A 22,548-nucleotide genomic window follows, 5' to 3' on the forward strand; every position below is an offset into this window, starting at 1 on the left:
TTCTGGCTCTCAAGTTCCTCCTCAAAAACACTATGAGGTAGGACAGACCACAGCCACTTTTCGTTCAAAAGCTAACAAACTCTATTTGCACATTGAAATTTTCCAATAAGCTCTGCCCCACAAGTATGTTACTAGTGCCAACAGCAGTAGTGACATACTTGCTGTCAACCATCTCTGGTAATACAAGGTCCTGTCATTATTGAGAAGACACAGCATAAAGAGCCCTGTTACCATCTGCGTGCCTTTGTAAGTGAAAAGTTGAGCTATCCTCTTCCAGATTTTTCCTCTCTCTAAATAATTTTATTCAGATAGCCCCAACTTTGGCGGCCAACTGAAACCTTAGTTTGTGTCACAGTCAGAGTTCCAAGATATTTAGCACTAGCAACATGAGTCTTTATTTCTTTTTAAGATTTATTTATTTATTTATTTTGTGTATATAAGTACACTGTAGCTGTCTTCAGACACACCAGAAGACGGCATCAGACCCCATTATATAGATGGCTATAAACCATGTGGTTGCTGGGAATTAAACTCAGGACCTCTGGAAGAGCAGCCAGTGCTCTTAAGCACTGAGCCATCCCTCCAGTCCACGAGACTATATTTTTAAAGCCTGTTTCTTCTCCATCAGATGAACCCCGAGAGTGTGCTCTTGGAGAAGTAGCTATGTTGCTATCACAGGCTTTGTAATAGTTGGGAGGTGTTCTAATATATGACATAACTGATGTGATTCATCACTGTCTAAGTTAAGCATGTGACCATTGGTAACATATATGTAGGAAAGCTATATACCTCTTTGAATGGGCCATTACTTGGTCTCTTGATTTCAGTGTTCCCAGAATTAGTTTCTGGGTAGGCGGTAGGTCATTCTTGGATTTGTGACATGGGACTATTTTTGCTTCTGGAATCCCTAGTCATTTTTCTGGCTGGTGAAGCTTTTAGGCCACCCATGTAGCAAAGTGATATGCAGAGCTCTTGAAGGGAGTTGGAACACCATGAGAGAAAATATGAGAAGGTGTTGTACACAGTCTGCATTCCACTGAGATGTTTACAGCATCTGTATGCTCCTATGTGACACAGTGGAACACACCAGTACACAGTGGCATGATGTTTTTGCATGCTGGTTCTGAGCCCCATATATACCTGTTCACTTCAATATGGCAGCACCTCCTTTTGGCCAGAGCTTTGCTTCCAGTGGTGGCAATTCTGTCTTTGCTCTGGGAATCTCTGAATCTTCAAGAGGAAAGCCTAACCCTCCAGCCTCAAAACACAAGAGTTTTCAGGCTCTTATAGAATCTTAGAATTGTTTTGGTTGGTTGGTTGGTTGGTCTCTTGGGGGGGGGGTTTGGTGTTTTGTTTTGAGACTTGAAAATTAGCACAGTGCTGATACTGTACTTGGTAGGTAGAGGCAGCTGTATGTTGTAAAGGAGTTGAGAGCAGTCATGCGAGCAAAGGAAACAAATGTGTGAGCCACTCTGAGGACACAGTAGAACCTGAATGGAAAGTGGTAGGGAGCACAAAGCAGATTTGGTGGAACTTAGCTGATGAAAATTCATACCAGGAATGAGTGTATATGAACATCTGATAGCAAAGAGTTGGATGCGTAAATGGGACTGGCAGTAATGTCTTACAGTCTGTAGTCATTCCAGCACATGATAGGTGGCTTCTAAGTGAAAGTGGTTGTGTCTGGTAGATTCCTAATAAAAACTACATTTAAATCCTAGAATAAACCAGTAGCAAACTTCCCTCTTGCTTAAAGATATGTGTCAAAGAATAAAGCCTTTGACATGGGATGCAGGGTGTCAGTGCTTGGCTGGTCAGTGAATCCTAGTGTCCACATCACTTCAGTCATTTATTCTCTGACTGACTGGGGAAAATGATGCTTCCAGAGAGAGGGGGTGAATACTAACATCCATTAGGGTGTGGTGCAGAGTAAATGAGATGACATATGTAAAGTAAGGAGTCAGTACCTAGCAGTAAGTCTGAGGATACTGATGATGATATTAACCAATAGCCAGGAAGGAAGCTAAAGTTTAATTATCCTATAATGCATTCTTATTCACTGGTGTGTAATTTCTCTACACTATAAAAATCCCTTTTGAGGAATTTGTTTACTTTTCCCTAAGTACCATTATAAGGGCAGTTCTGATGCTAAGATCCTGTTTCCCAAATAGTTCTTGATCTATCAGTAAAGAAGTCATGGGCCAATTGCTGGGAAGGAATAGGCGTGACTTCTGGGTCCCTGGAGGTAAAGAGCCAAATGCAAAGGGAGTTTGCCATGCTTTGGTGAGAGAAAAACCAAGCAGCCATGTGAGGTCTCAGGGAGGAATGGTGGCCTGTAGGTAGGGTGGTCAGGGATGTTAGCAAGGACTAGATGTAACTAGGCACTAAAGATTAGGGCAAGCAGGAATGAGGAGCTAAGGGCATACTAGCAGCAGGAGTTTAGTAATGCCCAGCAATTGTGCCAGGAAGGCAAGTTGAAAATGAACGTGTGTGTGTGTGTGTGTGTGTGTGTGTGTGTGTGTGTGTGTGTGTGTGTGTGTGTGTGTGTGTGTGTGTGTGTTTGTGTTTTGTCTGTGGATTCAAGGGAGGCTGGGTCGGGGCTGGTTGGGCCACCCATTCCTGGAGCTAGGCAAGGTAGCTGAAGCTACAAGCAACGTACCATGATTCAAATAATGCCAGTTGCCCTCTGCTTGTGGTTAAGATGAGTTGGCTTTTTATTTTCAGATACTTACAGGTATTGCCAACACATCCATCTTTCCTATATGTCCTTGGGCAGCCACACTTTCTCTTGTTCGGATGTAGCCTTTTCTAATTGCATCTGTCTGTTTTCTTATGTAGCTTGGTGCTGAGAAAGCCAAAAGCAGTATAAAAAAAGATGCTATGTGAAGTCAGCCAGGTAAGGAGGAAAGAAAGACACAAGAAGGGAGAATCAGGTGATAGATGGGAGGCAGAGGCAGGTGGATCTCTGAGTTTGAGGCCAGCCTGGTCTACAAATCAAGTTCTAGGACAGCCCAACACTACATAGAGAAAGCCTGCCTCAAAAACAAACCAACCAACCAAAATAAACAACAAATAAATAAATTTAAATAAAAGGAGAAGGATGAATCCTGAGATTGTAGTCACTTAGCTTCTCTGTCAAAAGGTGAAATTATAATAAGCTTGCTTTGAGGTTCTTAATTGGTTTTGATTTGTGCAGTGAGAACCAGCCACCACCTTATTCTATAAAATGGAAAGTGTGTTCTGATGAGGTTGCTTTTATAGACAGGAAAGGGTTGAAGAAAGCAGAAACAGAGAACAAAAGCAGGTTGTTTCAAAGTTACTGCCCTCATGGATTCAAAAGACCAGTTTGTATCATGTGCGCTGGAGATCTCCTGGTTCAGTGGGAAGCTAGGTCTAGCAGGAATGCCTCCACTCTGGTCTGGTCTTACCTACAAGTGACTAGGACTGAAGCATGTCCTGTACAACAGCTGCCAACAGATGTGTTCTAACACCTGTCTGGTCAGTGCCCACAGGGTACTGGGTCCTGTGCCTTTTCTTTAGGGAGTTTTACTAGACATTCTGGTAGCCCATTTTGAAAAAAAAAAAAAGTTTCAATGTCATATTAAACTCTATCCAAAGGCATATAGACTGTCTAGAAAAAGCTTTCCTGTTCTGCATTGGTTTGTTCTGTTTTTTTGATTCAGTCATTAGTAGGTAGAAATGCCGATATGATTAAAAAGAATTGTAGTTTGTGGATATAGAGGCTGGTTGGCTCTTCAACAGTATTTCTCCAAAGTGCCATGTGTCTACCCTTATATTAACACATGAGAGTGTGGTCCTTGCCCTTTGAAAACTTTAAGTGCATTTTAGTCAGGGAGAGGGGTATTTACATGTTCACATATGTTTGTGTGGGAAGGAAGGTGCATACATGTGCTTACACATGAGCCCAGGGATCAGCATCAATGTCTTCTTCAATCACATTTCACCTTATATATATATTTTTTTTGATCAAGAACCTCTTACTTAACCTAGAGATTGTGAATCCGCTAGACTGGATGGCCTGTGAGCTCCAGTGATTCTGCAATGGTCATGAGAGGCGTCCACCCTGAGCATAAAGAAGTCTTAACACAGGCAGAGCCAGCCGCACATTGTATCTGTAGTGTGCACTGCCAGGGAGGCTGAGGCAAGAAGATTGCAAATTCCAGGCCAGCCTGGGCCGTTATCCAAACTGTCTCAAACGCTACATGAAGAGATGAACGGTTGAATCGATTTTTAGAAACCTTGCTCTGTGGACTCTGTTCTGCTTAAAGGCTTTAGGAGAAAACCAATTCAAACATTCCTGGCTCTAGTAATTGTCCTTCTCAACAGATCTGTTTTTAACAAAATCCATGCTCTCTCCCCCTTCCTGAAACTTCCATTCTGGGGAGAGCTGCTGGCTCCCTTACCTGCCCACTCCCCACTCCCACAGGTCTGGTGTCTGGTGTCCTCACTATGAAGAGACCTTAGCAACCATGTTCAGGAGGATAAAGGGAGACAATAGCGAGCCCTGAGCAAGCACAAGTCATTTGTCAAAGCTTGACTAGAGGGCCATTCCTTGCATTTTTCACTGGTTTTGTGTATTGAAAAATCTTACAGAACTTAAATGAGGCGAAACCTCAGAGTTTTTTATTCTTTTATCAAAACATCTCTGAGTCCTTAACAGAGGTCCACATACTGTCAGTAGGACCAGCCTCTGTGCAATAGATTAGGAAACCTGAAATAAGACCTGAGCTCCTGTCAGCAGGAGGAGGAGCTGCCTCTAAGTCTAATGTTCTGTGTGACATCCCCCCACTCCTCCCTCTTTCCCCTTTCTACTCTTTCAGTCCCCCATTTTTGTCTTTCATTTTTCCTGTTTTTCTTTCTACCACCCTCTTCTGCTCCTCTTTCTCACTCTCTTCCCTTTCTTTCTTCTTCTCCTCTCCTCCCCCTCCCTTCAGAGACACTTATAGAGGTATTCCCTGACAACAGCACTTAAAGCCACCCTGTTCTCTGAGGATGTGTAGCATTGTCTCCATAATGCCATCTTTTGTTTGGGGCCTGATAGGGCAGCTGAGAACCTACAGGCTCTCAGCTCCCATTCCTTTGACAGTGCCCTCCTCCCACAGAAGCATTGGATAGAGAAAGCAATAGACAGACATCAGCCTCCATATTAGAACTTTCAGACTTTATCTGCCAACCACTGCAGGCATTTTCGCTCTAAGATTTCAGTGGTTTATTTGAAGAAAAGAAGATTAAAAGTTTATCTACTTTGAAAATGGTTCAACACCTTGTAAATAATGTTTATCCCACTCAAATTGCCATACCCGTGACCTAAATTTTAATTGTTTAATTGTTTTCCTCCTCCTCCTCCTCCACCTCCTCCTTCTCTTCCCCCTTCCCCTCCTCCTCATTCTCTTCCTCCTCCTCCTCCTCCTCCTCTTCCTCCTCCTCCTCCTCCTCTTCCTCTCTCCTCTCTCTCTCTCTCTCTCTCTCTCTCTCTCTCAGGATATACTGTCATTTCTGAACATTCTTCTACCCCTCTACACAGGACATAAAGCACAGCATGCACCCCCAAGCCGTTACTGAGTACATTATAATAGAGTTATTATACATTATAATAGAGTTATTATACATTATAATAGAGTTATGGGTGGCATCTTACAGTTTCAAGATTCTTTTTCCTGCTTCCTCCTATGTCAATTAATCTACTACCCTTCTTCCAAATTGATCAATAGCCCCTTCTAGGGTTAGAGTTAGACATCCATTCCTACCCAGCCTTCCTAAGATTGTTTCAGGGATAAGCGAGAGGCATCATGGGCAGCTCTGTACTTTAAGACCCTTATAGTCCAGGGAATCACCTCTTCCTCATCTTTGCCCAGGTCCTGGTCTCCATCGGGGTGTGCACTGTATTCACCGCTACCCAAAGTCTTGCATCTCCTTGCTAAGCCTCTCTTTGCAGGAGCTACAGTAGCTATTCCTCCTATGGTAGAGGACGCCCGGGTGGCTCTTTCCTGCTAGTGTAGAATGCTGGTCTGCTGAGCTTGGAGTGTGCTGGCCCTGCGATCCCCTTAAATCACTTAATCATAGGCGGGCACTTGCTGTGGTCACTGACCCTGAAACATAGGATAAGCATTAGCTCCCACTTTCTATCAATAGATTGTCTTTAAGATGGACCTCAACTCTTCAGAGATGAGCCAGAACTCCCTTGGCCAACTATTCACGGGTCACTTCTGTCCTGGTGATCCCTCAGTGATGTCCTTCGGTCACCACAATCTTAACAGGTCCAATGTTTGTGTGTTATCTCTACCCCTAGGCTAATGCTACCTTCCATTCCATTCCCTTAGGAACAGAATGCCAAGGTGACCAAGTGGGGATTCAGTCAGAGGCCTGAGATTCTAGGCTAAGCCTTAGCAGGCATAGCCATCCCCGGGCATGCTCTGCAGAGGACAGTGGCTACAAAACAGAAGCCCTATTCAGAGCTTGGCCCCTGATAGGGGCAGACTTACAAGACTGAGATACTCAAAGCCCTACTGTCTACTTGTGACAAGTCAACATAGGCTGTCTCCTTCCACCACAAATCCTCAGAGATGTCACAGAAAGATCGTGTTAGAGTGGGGAAATTTCCAGCCTGTCAGAAAGATCTATAACTACTTACTTTGGCCTTTGCAGGCTGACTACCTGAATAAAACTAAAAGGGAAGAGGGAAGATAGTGGGTGCCTAGGCCCTAGTCCAGCTGACTCCTAGTAATGACCCAACAAAAGAGGAAGCCATGGATCCTGGGTACTCAGTGCCTTTCAACCCACCTGCTACCTCAGTGGACAGTAAAGTGTCCTGTACGGAACCAGTAGAATTGCTCATTCCTCCTCAGTGACAAAATGTGGAAAAAGAAATTAAATCCTGACTTCCTCCCCTGGAGACCAGCAACGGCTAGGCCAGTTGATCAAAGCCTGTCTCTCACTGGACACACTCCCTACCCTCACCCCCATCACTTGTTAAATGCCCCCCCTCCACTGCTCTCAGGTTTGAGTCGTGCTCCCACATGTACTGGCTCTGGTCTACCAGCCTTCCTATGGTTGCCGTTTTGGTACTGATGCTGGAGTATTTATCTCATTGCATCCTCCGATTGCTACCACTGTTGTTAGAGAATTTGGAGTGGGCTCTTTTGGATTGTTTGTCTGGATAGTTTTGCTAATAAAAGAACTTAGAAGTAGACTTGGAAGGAAGCACCAGGACAATTTTATTAGTGTTTGGGAGGAAAAACAGGACAGGCAAGCTGTAAATCTCAGCAGCTGCCAGGGAATCGGAGACAGAGAAGAGGAAGACAGGCATGCCATTTAAGTTAGGCCAGTGCGTTATGCAATGGAAGTCAACAGGCAGCTGCCTGGCAGAAGCCAGGTGTATATGGCACAGAGAGGGCAGCAGTGGGAGCTTCAGAGGACAGGTGGGGAAAGCCAGGGTGCCTGGGAAAGTATTCTTAGACTTCTGGCAAGCATCCAAAAGAAAAAGAAATCGAAGGAAATGAAAGGGAAGAGTTACAAAAGAAGAAAAAGTTAGGACTTGGAGGGGAAAGAGGCTCTGTACTGCTGCCTGATGGAAGTGGCTTTGCAGCAGGGGGTTTTGGTGGCATGAAGTATACGTATAGGTATATATGTATGTATAGTATATGATATATATGTGTATGATGTATATGTATATATCCCTATCTCATATTTTCTCATATATATAACCATATGTATGTATGTATGTACATACACCCAATGTATGTACTCACCCCCAGTGTGGAATTCTGGTACAAGATTTTCCTTTGTCATCCATTGTTTGTCAGTTATCTGGTAGCACAAGTGTCTCTCTTTAAAAAGATCTTCTCTCCTCCCAAGGGCTACAATCCCTTCCTGGAATGGACCACTTCTGCCTTTGCCTGTGGTTCCTTCTCTACTGAATATGTAGGTCCTTCTCTTCTGGACATTTACTGGTCATTTAGCATTTAGTTGCCTTTTCAGCTAGCCAAGGAGTCAGCTCCTTGGAGGAAGGAACCCTGTGTAATTCAGTTTGTAAACTTCTAGCTTGTAAAATAGAATTTGGCACGCCCTCGGAAAAGCAGGAGGAAGACTGGCTGAGTGGAAGGGAGTGTGCTTCAACACTGTAAATCAGTATATAAATGTAAGTCACTCTGGTTTCCCAACACAATATCAGATGGTGACCATTCTGCAAAATGGAGAAGATGCTCTCTCCAAAAAAAGACCTTGACAGGCCCTAAGTTAGACTCTACTTTGATACTTTCAAATAAAAAGCCATAGGAGGACAGTCATGTACACGCCACCCAATGAATCTTAGGAACATAGACTACTTAAAAACTAGATGCACTAAAGCACATTTTACAGTTACAATAGGGAAACTGAGTGGTAGGAAGTTCTCTTTCTGAGTGACTCTGTCAGTTGTCTCCTGTCTCAAGCACAGTGAATTCCTTTTTAGCCAAGAATTCTTTCCCGTGCAGACATCTTGTGTGGATTGGTGATGAGCTGTGTGATGGCCATAGGTGCTAACATGAAGCCAGTGAAATTAATAGGCAGTGTGATGGGCTCTTGAAGGGTTTACTGATGTCCGCACTCCGTCATTTGGACAGAGACTGAACTGTTATTAGGCTGAGTTTCCAGCCTCTCATTTTGGCTGTGTATGATTACAGCTACCAGGACAGCACACGCTACACTAGTTTCCAGTAACTGGTTCAGGGTTAATGTCCCCTATTTAAAAGACTTAATTATGGTCAGAGCAGGGAACCAGTTGTGGCCAGTAAACTTTGATCTGTTATCTAGAGTGACCTACAAAAATGTGGATTCCTAGTGGCCTATTTTCTCAACAACATCAAAAAAGCAAGCAATTCTTAAAAATACGGGGTCTCTGCCATGGACTCTCAGGGTTTCAAAGCACTTTCCTTCAGAGATCTGATGAAAGACTTTATCTATTATAACCCCTGATGAGGTTTTTCAAGGCTCTTGACTGGGTTCTTCATTCACAGCCTACAGCAAACATTAATGGAATCTAGCAGCTCAGTCGCCATCCCAGCTGTGCCTCTCAGCTTGATATGTTGATAGGGGCCACATTCTCTAGTTTACTTTCATTTTACATGCAAACTGCCCCTTTAAAATGTCTAATTAGGGTCTGGAAAGATGGCTCAGTGGTTAAGACCATTTACTGCTTCTTCAGAGGACCCAAGTTCAGTTCCTAGTACTCACGCTGGGCAGTTCACAACTGTTTGTAACTACAGCTCTAGGGAGATCAGATACATCTGGCTTCCTTGGACACTGTGTGAGTGTACACACACACACAAATATAAAAATAACAAAGAACTTTAAGTATCTAATATCATACTAAACTACTATCAAATGTTTATATTTTTAACATATATAAAATTTTTGTTCGTTTTGTTTGGCATCTATTGGAGGAGGACTGTGTGCCATGGCCTGAGTGTGGAGGTCAGAGGAAAACCAGTGGGAGTTGGTTCATTCCTGCCAGCATCAGGGTTCTGGGGAGGAAACTCGGGTCACCATGCTTGTCAACAAGGGCCTTTACTCACTGACCCATTCCAGAGCTCTCAGTGAGTGTATTTTGGATGAAGTTCAGGTTGGACCTGTTGTTCTAAGTGTACTGTTAGGTCTGTCATGCTTAGCTGCTCCTGGTTCTGCACATACACAACTTCCTTACCACTGTCCCATTCATGATGGTGACAGCAAGCTTTACCTGAGGAGTAGGGGTTGATGCTAGCTACACTAAAATCGTGTGACCCGCTTTCTTATGAGATGTTCCAGAAAGAGAGGGAAGGAAGGAAAGAGGAGAAAAGAAAAGCCATTACCAATAAAGCTTGCTTTAAAAGATAATAAAGGTCATGTGTGGCCACACTTTTAGGAGGAAAGAACCAGAATGAAAACCGATGGGGGTAGACAGCGATCTGTGCTCCTCCAGGAAGCTAGCAGCACAGCCTTTGCTTTTCAAGAAAGGAACAAAGACTAAGAAGAAGCACGGCTTAGGGAAGGAGATAAAAACTGAGAATCAGATGCGTACAAAGTCACAGCTTCTCCTTCCATGGATTCTTCTGCACAACATCTCCTGTGTTGCTGGGAAATGGGATACAGTCGGGAGCTGGGCTCTGGGATCCCTGTCACTTTGTGATTGTGTTGCAGCCCACCTGCCCCCTAATACTTGCAGATTACATCTGGTATGTGGGAGGAAGTAGAGCTGCAATGTAGTCTTGGGGAGGGACTAGTTTTTTGGTGTTTTTTTTTTTTTTTTTTACATTATTTCAGCTGTTCTCACTTTTTTCTGTACTCTGTCCCTGCTTCCTACTGAGTACATTCCTCAGTAATGCTAAGAGAGAGGAATACTGAGTTATAAACTCTGGAGCATACAGTTTCCTTTTTCCTGGCAATTCAAATAGCTCCTGGGATATGTTGGTTTAACCCTTGGGGGTCTAACAGATGTGGAATATATCTGAGAAACATTTAAATGCTAGACATATAAATTTATTTCCATTCCCAAATCCATTAATATAACTTAAGACTTAACGAAAGTGAGTAACATGCTGAGTTTTTAAACTTTCCTAAATTATCATTTGAAGGAGAATCATGTCCTATATATAAGAATCTGATGCCTTTATATCTTAAAGACTTGTCTAACATAACGCTATCACACTTTGATTTTTTTCATTTCTGATTTCCCATTATATGCGTACTGGATAGGTTTATGTGTCAACTTGACAAAAGCTGGAGTTATCACAGAGAAAGGCGCCTCAGTTGAGGAAATGTCTCCATGAGACCCATTTGTAAGACATTTTCTCAACTAGTGATCAAGTGGGGAGGGCCAGCCCATTGGCTGGTGGACTTGGGTTCTATAAGAAAGCAAGGTGAGCAAACCAGGGGAAACAACTTACTGTAACATCCCTCTATGGCCTCTGCATCAGCTCCTGCTTCCTGACCTACTTGAGTTCCAGTCCTGATTCTTTGGGGAGGAATAGCAATGTAGAAGTGTAAGCTGAATAAACCTTTCCTCCCCAACTTGCTTCTCGGTCATGATGTTTGTGCAGGAATAGAAACCTAAGGCAGTATGAATTTCAAATGTGTTTGATAGTGAATGGGAAAGCCAGAGGTCAACCTTGGGTGTTGTTCTTCAAGTTCTGTCTGCTTTGGTTTTTGAAACAGCCTGGGATTAGAACGTTAGACTAGGCTGGCTAGCCAACAAGCAAGCTCCTGTCTCCAGTACAGTACAAGCGTGGGCCACCATCACAGAAATGTTCATGCTGGTTCCAGGGCTTGAGCTCAGATCCTCATGTTCGTACAGAAAGCACTTTCCAACTGAGCTATATCCTCAGACCCCTCAAGGTTTTCTTAATCATGTAAAGACACAGGAAATGATATCCTGCCCTAACTGACATTATCATTAACTGGGATCAGCCTCCACAGAGGGAAGAAAGCTCTGGTGGTTAGGGGTAGGGTGAATTCTTTAATGTCTGCCACATATTCTCCTTGTACTCCTTAATGGGAGAAAATTTGTTTGTACCCCGAGATGAGGTAATAATTGTGTTAATATCATAGGTTATTTAAAATAGATGTTGATGTTCATCTCACATATTAAAGATGTCTTAGAGAAGACCAGGAGCCCTAAGGATCCTTGTTCGTTGATTTCACAGGATTACCTGGCATGCATCCGGGACCAAACCAAACTTCCCCTGGGGACTGAAGACAGGGCGGCTCTTTTTGGAAACATTCAGGATATTTACCACTTCAATAGGTGAGTTAATACACAAAAGGTCATTCTAACATAAGAACACTATGGATTTCTCTCAGGTGAACACACCGAAGAAATCTTCGCCCATAGTCCTTGATTCAGTTTCATAAATATTGTCACTGTCTGTTCTACTGGCTCAGAGAGTACACTCATGTCCCTGGTAGAACATCAACCATCTTTTGCCCCTAATAGAATGCAAGCTGGGTATCCAAGTATCACACTAGCTTGGTCTCCAGAATCTACCCCTATGCTGGATTTTCAACACGCTTTTTTCTACCAAATTATTACAATGTTCTTGAGTTTATTTGTGGTGTCTGTCTTTGTTTGTGTGTGTGTGTGTGTGTGTGTGTGTGTGTGTGTGTGTGTGTGTGTGTCTCAGTGAGAGAAAACTTGCAGGAATTGTTTCCTTCCTCCATATAGGTTCCAGAAAAGGAACTTTGGTCACCCGGCTTTGGCGGCAAGTACCCTTTCCTGCTGAGCCATCTTGCAACCCCCAGTTCAAATAACTTAATTCGCATATGTATTAAGGATGTCCTGGGTGGTAAACATGAAGCTAGAAAGTTATACTTGTAACCAAGACTGGAAGCTGCAGGGAATGGAAACAGATATATAAGCTGTTGTAATAGTTTGTAGCACAGCTTAGAAGACACAGAAGTCAGGCTAAAAACACAGGTACTGGTGTTTGTCATTTCATCTGGCCCATGGGAGATATCCACACTTTTATGAACAAAGATTCAAATACTAGGAAATGCCCCCTCCTGTGGCTGTGGTGAAGCTCTTAGCTGACATACTTAAAGGAACAACTCCGTGTCATCATGGAGCAAGCACTAAAACATTCCCACTGGAGGTGTGCACCTTGACACAGTGAACTGCCACTATACTTGCTATTGCTCCCTTGTTCTGTGATTCAACTGTACTACAAGCTAAGTCCTATCCCTCTTTGCTTATTTGGACCAATAAAACGCTCCTCACAGGCAGGATCCACCCCCTTCCCCTTCATCCCCTTTGGTTCCTTGATGTGTAGCACCAACCTGGCTTGTTGATCCTCCGTTCTGACTATCTAGTTCATAGGAGACACCTGGCCTTGCAGACTCTGAAACCATTTTGTGTGTTCCTGAGCCACCCACTGATGCATCTGGGAAACTCTCTTTAAAAAGCACAGTGAGGGTAGTGTAGGGTGCTTGCCAAGCATACCTGAATACCTGGGTTTCATTCCCAGCTCCAAATAAAAACATAGGTGATGGACTCATCTGCAGGGACGGGAGGATCAGAAGTAGAAGGGTCATCCTCAGCCACACAGTGAGTTCAAGGTCAGCCTGGGCTACTTGGCACCCTGTCTCAAACTAACAAACAGTATCTGGCCGTAAATGGGATCATATCACTTCTTTAAAGGCCCCAAGGTTTATAAAGAGGAACAGAGAGATTGTAAGAGCAAGAGGTGGTGAATGACCATAAAGAAATAGCACTTTCCAGACACAGCAGGGCTGATGCACATAGGACTGTGACTGTGCTCACAAGTTCTGTGCAAGTTCAAGCCAGACAAAATGCCAGCATGTAAGGGAAGCGGGCACCATGTCCTGCCCTTAGCCAAGAAGCTATTTGAAACTGATGGCTGCTGGGAGGGGCAAAATCAGTTCAATGGAATCTTCAATAAAATAACATTAGGTATATCCATCATACTCCAGGGTGGACCCAGTGCTCAGGAGTAGTCAACCGACACAAATTGGACCGCGGGGCTTGTTGTTGTTGTTTTTAAGAGAAAAAAAGCAAAGTTGAGTGGCTAGGGAGGTGATGGGATCAGAGAAAAGTTAGAGGAGGGGAAAATGTGATGAAAATACACTGTATAAAATTCTCAAAAAACATGATTTTTATTAAAGGCAATATCTGCATCCTACCCATAGAAATTGACTCATTAATCTGGGATGGGGCCACAGCATCAGAATTTTCTAAAAGGCCCTCGGATTTTTATGATGTGGAGACACAGCCAAGAAACACTATTGAAACACTATCTAGATAAATCAGCCCAGCAATAAGATGGTGAGAAAGACATCAAAAACTGCAGAAGCCACATGCTCATTAGTGATGTGTTGGTTTTAATGCAGGCCCCTATTTAGCAATTCCACAAGTCCCTGGATAGCATCAGTTTCCAGAGCCCACTAATGAAACTGTGACCCAGAAAGATGCTAGATGCTGAGAGGCCCCTGGCCTAGCTCTTCTGTGGTTTGGCTGTAGATTCATGATGACAAGAACTTGTGGAGTGTTTCCTTTGTGCCAGAGGCCGGGCAGGTTTAGAGGCATCATCCCTTCATACACATCATCAGGGCTCACTCAGCCATGTGCCCTCCCACACAGTAGGACCTTGTGCTTCAAGCCCTTAATGCACACCAGGAAAGCGTGGCTGAAATCAGGAGAGAGTTTTCACTCCTTGAAGTTTAAATGTTCATGAGTCTCCTAGCCTAAGGAAAGATAAAGGAAAGTTAGCAAGAAGGCACTTGGCAGCGAGGACCACTTTGCCTAAGCTTGATGACTGGGAAGAGCTCTCTGTTCTCCAGTTTGTTCTTTGTTCTTTTCTGTTAGACGTCCATTGACCATGAAAGTCATTTCTGTCTAAGATATGCCTGGGTCAGAGTGAAGGAATACCCTGCTGATGGTGTTAGACAAGGCATAGATGAGGTCACACGGTGGCCATCCATCAGGTTCATGCCAGGGGCTGTAGTGATCACATTTGTGTAGTCACAGTTCATGCAGTGCCTTTATCCTTTTAGCAGCTCTTCAAGTTGGAATGAGTGCAACAAGACACACCAATTTCATACATGACGAATCAGCCTTTCAGACCAGGAAGTCCTCTGCTCAGTAGCCCTGAGCCACTTTGGATATTACTTTTGCTAATTTTTTTTTTTTTTTTTTTTTTTTGGTTCTTTTTTTTTTTTTTGAGCTGGGGACCGAACCCAGGGCCTTTATGCTTCCTAGGCAAGCTCTACCACTGAGCTAAATCCCCAACCCCGCTAATTTCTAATATATTCCTTTGTCTTGAAAAGAATATTTGTTGTTTAACTTTACTGTCGAATTGTCTGGGTTTTGCTTGCTTGTGTATTTGTTTGGGACAGGGCCTCACTGTGTATTCCAGGCTGACCCTGAACTCACTAGGTAGCCCAGGCTGTCCTCAAACTCATCGTCTTTATGTGGTAGCCTCCAGAGTGCTAGGGTTGCACTGCCACACCCAGCTACATACAGAAGAACCATTGCTTGCTTTGTCCCCATTTGTTTCGATTTCCACGTTCTCAGACCTAGAATCTATATTTATAGTTGAGATGACCCTGTGGTTGTTAGAGTTGGTTAAGTAGGAACACTAATGCAACCTTTTATGTCATCGCTCATGCATCTCTAATGGTCCTCCAATTGATTTCCAAGATGCAACCATCCATCGGCAAACTGGTAAATCATGATGGAGCTTTAAATAACAGTCTCCAAGGTACTCTTGTTAGCTTAATTCTAGGTTTTTCAACATAAAATTGTAAATGGTGTTTAAGTAGGTAAACAAAAAGTCTTCTGAATTAAAGGGCTGGCTGTATTAGCCTGAAATTTTTCAGCTAAATTGATTCTTTTTTTTTTCCCAAGACATACAGATTGAGCATCCCTTAAACCTGAAAATCCAAAACGTTCCAAACTGGAAACTTGAACACTGTGGCTGATGTGTTTCTAAAAGGATAAAGAAAGGAGGAATATGTTTTGTAGAGGTGTGGTTAGGTTTGGGGGAAAGATGTGCCCATACTGAGGCATCCCTTCCCCATGAGGGACCAGTCACACGATGGTATAGTATAGAATAGAGTTTATTCAGGGTATGGGGAGGGGGGTCAAGAGGGTAGTAGAGGCAGAGAAAGAGAGTAGAGAAGTAAAGGCTGGCCATGAGCACACGGAGAGAGAGGGGGGAAGGGAATGGGGAAAGGGAACAAGAAGGAAGGAGCAAGAGCAAGAGGAGGGGGCAAACAGCCCCTTTTATAGTGAGTCAGGCATGCCTGGCTATCACCAGGTAACGGTGAGGCGGAGCTTAGACAAAATGCTAAAAAAAATTTGACTTCTAAATGCTAAAAGGTTTAGCATTTAGAAGTCAAAATTTAGCTTAGACAAAATGCTAAAAAAAATTTAGACTTCTAAAATGCTAAAAAATTCCAGGCACCCCTGGAAAATTTCCACATCTGATCTCATGTATCATAGACCTAACACAGGTCTACTGAAAACTGTAAGATTTCCTTAAAGCTACAAGGATAAGCTGCAGAGGAAACAACAGAATTTTGTGTGTCATACTTGAGTCTCATCTCCAAGATATTGCACCATGTCTATGCAGAGATTTCAAAATCAAAAAACACTTCTGGTCCCAAACATGTGGGTTAGGGAACTCTTGACCTGGATTTATATGTATAAAACAAACCCAGCTTCTTCTAAGCTTTTTTGTACCATGTTTACTTCCTAAATTCTTTCCATTATAAAGGCATTAAACACCTCACTGAAAACCTTTCATGTGTCCTCCCATGTCATTGTGCACTGTGTAGAGCAGACACACACATGCTGGAGAACCAGTTCTCTGGCACAGCATCAGGGGAGAAATCTGGACTTGACTGTGATTGCCGGGTTCTGTGACACAAACTCTCCTATCATGTATCATCCCCTCATATATTAAAAACCAGAGAAACAAATGTCTTAGATATCAATAATCTGTGTCATCACTGAAGAAAGAATGGGAAAGAAGCATGACCAGTTACAATATACCAGTTTTTCCTGGATCCATGTTTCATTGTAATTCACTATCCAAGCTGGGTTTGTTTGTTTTCCTGGTTTGTTTTACTGTGGTGATAGCATCCTTGTTTCTGGGGATGGTACCCAAGGCCTCACACACAATTACACATATGTGTGCTCTACCACACATGTGGTAGAGGCCTAGGGGTAGAGGGTTTGGAGTCATCAAATGTATTTATTTGAAATATATATGCTTTCCCTTGGCTCAGACATGGCATAAATACTCTTCCATATTTCTTCCCACTCAGCATCAGTTTTGAGTTTTAATGCTCTAGTTTGTGTGACCGCCATTTTTTCCCCCTTGCTGGCCACTGAGATTTCTTCTGTGACTTTCCTGGCCGTATCCATCACCTGTTCTCATGTTAGACTTTCTTCTCTCCTCTCTTGGCCTTAAAAGAGTTGTTAATAAATTCTGTGGACCATGGGTATGGCAAGTATCTCCTAGTGTGACACATGCCCTGAAGGGGCTTCTCAGTAGACGAATCACACAATTCACAAACAAAATACACTTTCAAAAGTAGGACACTTTGGGGTTGGATATTAAAATTATCTCCTATTCTTGGGTGATAAGCGCATTCTTTTTTTTTTTTTTTTTTTTTTTTTAGACTTCTAAAATTGGGGGGGGGGGGGTTTACATTTGTTTTTAATCTGCCTGAAACTGCTGGTGGTGGACTGTTTGATGGTAGACCGAAGCTCTGATTTCACATGCCTAGGCAATGGTCCCAACTGATTGAAATACACAAACTCTCCACACTAAGCTGCATTTCCTGTTCTGTGTATGCCAAGTTTACATGAATGTGTGGGACTGAGTTTGGGCACTGAGTCCTCTTTAGTCTACTTTTCCCAGTGTACTGATTCCATGCTGCCTTTGATGGCGAGTCCTCTTTGCTCCCTGTCAACTCTGAATTAATTTCTCTTGCCTTAGCCCTGTCAAGTGGTTTTGTTATTGTCTGTTAGTTTTTCAAAATTCATTCAGTACTCCGCTGGAATCTTTTTAAGTCTAATATTTAAAATGACAACTTTACATGACCCAGTCATCACATCTATAGCCATGTGCCTCTTTGACCAGTGATTTATTTACTTACTTATTTTTGAAACAGAATTTCATGTAACCCAGCCTGGTCTAGAACTCACTGTACAACCAAGGACGACCTTGAACTCCTAATCTTTCTGCCTCCACCTCCCACACTCTGGGATTCCAGATATTCACTGGGTCCCATCTACCATTTAAAATGTCCTCTAAGAACATTTAACAAATTTTCTCCCACATGATAACATGTAGCTTTAAAAATCCACTCCTAGAGAACTTAAAATGCTAACATTTTGATTAAAATGTTTTTCTATTTTTTTAATTAATTATATATTTTCAACTAGGTGCTTTGGATTCTTATTCATGTTGTCATAATCAAAAGAACTCTCCAGGCTTCCCTGTGAGGTCTAACAATGGCTTGTAGATGCTCCTAGAATTCTATGCTGTCCTTCTGAAAGTGAGGTGACACATTTTGTTTCCTTGTTCAGATCTTCTTCCCGTTGTGACCTCTTCTTACCCGACTGCTCTCAGTCAACCGTCTCCCACAGTGCCACCTCCTTGCCTTCATCAGAAACATTTCTCTACTTATAAACTAAGCACAATGAAACTTAGAGAAACACCTCTCCATTTTTCTAGTTTCAGAAATATTGTGGGTATTGAATATTATTGAATGCAGAGTTTGGCTTTAATAAATAGCATATTACTTTACTTCTGTGCATATTGAGTGAACTTCTTTGGTAGACATTCTGATTTGAATCATACACATGTATCATTACTAAAATAAACTCCACATGCCCATGATGCTTTCTATGTTTGTATACTGATGAAATATTTTATGCTTACGTGTAGATGATATTTTTGTTCTTTTGTTGTATCATGAGATTTATACTTTTATATCTCTCATTAAGAAATCTAACTGGAACCATTTTGATCTACTTTTTAGTGGCCACATCTCTTACTGTACAAACTTCCCCACCAGCCCTGAAATTTAAGCCTCTGGTTTGGTGTCTGGAATAAATCTCCAAGTGGACAGAAACTGGGTTAGTTAAAAGAAACCACTTGGCCCTAAAATCCCAAAGCTTTAAAAAAAAAAAAAAAAAGTATTGCCAACCAAAGAAAAAATGCCAGTACTCTTGGAATAGAGAAAAGTTGTCTGAATTGTAACTTGAAACTTTCCTTAGGATGAATCATGAGGAAGTGCAGGCAGTTCCTCCAAATTGGGTTTTTATGTCTGAATTGATTCTAGGCAAATTAAATCATCAAAGCTCAGAGTGAAAATTTCCTTGCTGCCTTGATCTTTGACTTCACTCAGTGTTACCTGTGCTGAGCCTTTACTTCATGCAAAAGGCAAGGCTGGGTCTTACGACTCAGATGTGAAGGGTGACACCCATGTATAGAAGGGCAGTAAGCCATACTCCAGGAAAGAACAGGGTGCTCTGAAGGAGCTGAGGACCATGCAATTAATTTTGTTCAAGGGTTTAGTGAAATCTTTGAAAAGTAATCTAAAGATGCGTTAAGTTCAAATACTTACCTTTGGCTATGCTTCTTTTTAATGTAATTTTAATGCTACGTAATGATTCATTGGAACACATAACAAAGCAGAGAGAGGTGGGACAATTTCCATTTTAGTACATTTTTTTAAAATGTTTTTTATTGGATTTTTTTTTTTTTTTTTGTTTTTTTTTTTTTTTTTTTTTTTTCCATATGGGGCCGAACTCAGTGTCTTGCGCTTCCCAGGCAAGCGCTCTACCACTGAGCTAAATCCCCAACCCCGGATTTTTTGATTTACATTTCAAATATTATTCCCTGTCCTGGTTTCCTGTCCATAATCCCCCTCTCCCATTCCCTCCCCTTCTTATAAGGGTGTTCCCCGCCCAACCAATCCCCTTCCCATCCTCCCCCACCCTGACATTCCCCTAAAATGGGACATGGAGCCTTGGCAGGACTAAGAGCATCTCCCCCCATTCGTGCCCAACAAGGCCATCCTCTGCTACATATCCAGCTGGAGCCATGGGTCTGTCCATGTGTACTCTTTGGGTAGTGGTTTAGGCTCTAGGAGCTCTGGTTGGTTGGTATTGTTGATCTTATGGGATTGCAAGCCCCTTCAGCTCCTTCCAGCAATCCCTTCTTTAACTCCTCCAATAGGGACCCTGTTCTCAGTTCAATGGTTGGCTTCGAGCATCCTCCTCTGTATTTGTCACGCTCTGGCACAGCCTCTCAGAAGACAGCTGTTTCAGGCTCCTGTCAGCATGCACTTCTTGGCTTCATCAATATTGTCTAGGTTTGGTGGCTGTATATTTATGGGATATATATATATATATATATATATATATATATATATATATGCCCTGAATGACCTTTCCAGTCTCCGCTCCAAACTTTTGTCTCTGTATTTCCTCCTATGAATATTTTTGTTCCTCTTTTAAGAAGGACTGGAAGCATCCACACTTTGGTCATCCTTCTTCTTGAGCTTCATGTGGTCTATAGATTGTATCTTGGGTAATTTGAGCACTTGAGCTAATGTCCACTTATCAGTGAGTACATACCATATGTGATTTTTTTTGTCATTGGGTTACCTCACTCAGAATGATATTTTTTAGTTCCATCCATTTGCCTATGAATTTCATGAAGTCGTTCTATTTGGTTGCTGAGTAGTCCTCCATTGTGTAGATGTACCACATTTTCTGTATCCATTCCTCTGTTGAAGGGCATCTAGGTTCCTTTCAGCTTCTGGCTATTATAAATACGGCTGCTCTGAACATAGTGGAGCATGTGTCTTTGTTGTATGTTGGAGCATCATTTGGGTATGTGCCCAGGAGTGGTATATCTGGGTTCTCAGGTAGTACAATGTCCAGTTTTCTGTGAAACCGCCAGACTGATTTCCAGAGTGTTTATACATTTTGAACAAGCCACCTCAGTGACTCTCAGCATTGTACACTGGTGGGAATCCCTTTATGGGCAGGCTTCTTTTTGGTCAGCTGGAGCTAAAGACTAATGTATCTACCCATGAGTTCCAGGACAGTCAAGGTTACAAAGAGAAACCTGTATGTAAACAAAACGAACAACAAAGCCTAATGTATCTGTGAGCAATTTTCCATTCCTATATGCACATAAGTTCTGTGGAAGCCACACATTAAAGCAGCTTAGTAGGTAGTGGGAGAAGGATGTGTAATCTAGAATCTCGCCAGATGGAAGAGTCAACCCTAAGTCAGCATGACCTTGAAGTCACAGTTCCTCCCTTCAGGGTCAAGCAGAGGTCAGAGAAAGCACCACATAGAGTCCTCTCTTGAAAGAGAACAAAGCTATTGCTCTTGTCTACTAGGGCAAGTTCAGAGGCCTGAGCTCAAGAAGGAAGTAATAGCATTTTCTTGTTCTGATCCCATTCAAAAGAGAGAAGATTCAGAATAATTAATTACTCAGGATAAAGAGAATGGATTCAGATGATGAAAGCAAGGTGGCAGCAATCTGAATTTAATCTGAGAGAAAACTCTGACAATCCATCCATCCTTTGCATGTTTCATTGACCACTGCTCTGCTGAGGCCATCTCTATAGTCATTGACCTGGTAGGCTATAATTCTGGGTGGCAGTTCTGTTCCTGGTGATTGGTCCCACTGCACTAAGACACACACACACACACACACACACACACACACACACACACACACACACACAGTATCCCACAGTCTTTCTCTTCTTCCTCCCAGTTACCTGTCTCCCTGAATCCCCACATTCTGGCAACCCCTGGCCATAGCAGGTTCTTTTCTATATCTTACAAAAAGAACATTCCAAGCTCATTCCGTCTTTAACTTGGAGCCTGATTTCTTAAATGATTTCTACATGCCCTCAAATATCAATCACTTCTCAGAGAATAAACTTTATGAGGCCCCAAACCCTCCCCCAATTCTCCTCCACCTCAGCTTCTCTCCTTCATTGACTTCAGTTAACATCGATCACCTACAATCAGAAAATAGGCACATGAATCATAAATAGGACTTTTGCTTTGTCTTTTTTACCTCAAGCGCTTCTCATCATGCTAGACAGGAAGTCTCTCAGTCACCCAGATAGACTACAGAAAATTGAACTCAGAAGTAGGTAAGAGAACCCAGCTGGAGTTAGATATGAGAAACAATCAAAACTGTAAAACATGCTCCTCTGTTTTGTATAAATTGCAATGAAGGAATATTTATATTAATATAATTATCTTCTGTATAAGTTGATTATGATCAGTTTTAATTTCTAGTATATATGTGTATATATAACATATATACAATCCACTTTAAAGATATTTCAGGTGTAAATAGGTCATGTTGCACAAAGTATTTGAATACCCTTCCCTGAGAGAGGGGTCACTATGTGATAAGCTTTATCTTTGCACAGAGATTGTCACCAACATCACGGTGTCCCATTTGCTAGTATGGGTATAGAAGAGTCACTACTTCAAAATAAAAACTACTGTAACTAAAAGCTACTCGGGAGACAGGGTTTTGTTTTTGTTTTTCCTTACATAACCTGGCTACTAAGGAAACCAAAGCAGGAACTCAAACCAGTTGGGTTCCTGGAGACAAAAGCCAATGCAGAGGCCTCCTTACAGTGGAGGGTTGCTATTTACAGGTTTGCTAGCTTGCTCAGCCTGCTTTCTTATAGAACCCAGAACCACCAGTCAAGGGATGGTCCTACCCACAATGGACTTGGCTCTGCCCCATGAGTCAGTAATTAAGAAAATGCCCAACAAGCTTGCCTACAGCCCATTCTTGTAGAAGTGTTTCTCATTCCCTCAGATGACATTAGCTTGTGTCAAGTTGACATAAAAGTATCCAGGACAAGGAAAAATTCCCAGAGGTTTTTTTTAGGAGAACCATTGAATGGATAACAGAAGCAGAAATCATCATGTAGAGGAACAAGAGCTCAGCACAAGACAAAGAACAGCCAGGAAGCATCACCATCATC

The 22,548-nt window shown here is 42.4% G+C and overlaps 1 protein-coding gene across 1 annotated transcript in view; it reads left to right on the top strand.

The window, feature by feature from the left end:
- Plekhg1 (pleckstrin homology and RhoGEF domain containing G1) overlaps window positions 1-22,548 on the top strand; it is a 197,319-nt gene that overhangs the window by 86,515 nt on the left and 88,256 nt on the right. Inside the window, exon 3 of the mRNA XM_032894795.1 lies at window positions 11,679-11,779. Within this exon, the coding sequence (XP_032750686.1) occupies window positions 11,679-11,779 (101 nt within the window). The remainder of the gene's footprint in view (window positions 1-11,678; window positions 11,780-22,548) is intronic.

Source organism: Rattus rattus, chromosome 2, assembly GCF_011064425.1.
Source record: "Rattus rattus isolate New Zealand chromosome 2, Rrattus_CSIRO_v1, whole genome shotgun sequence".
Lineage (NCBI taxonomy): Eukaryota > Metazoa > Chordata > Mammalia > Rodentia > Muridae > Rattus > Rattus rattus.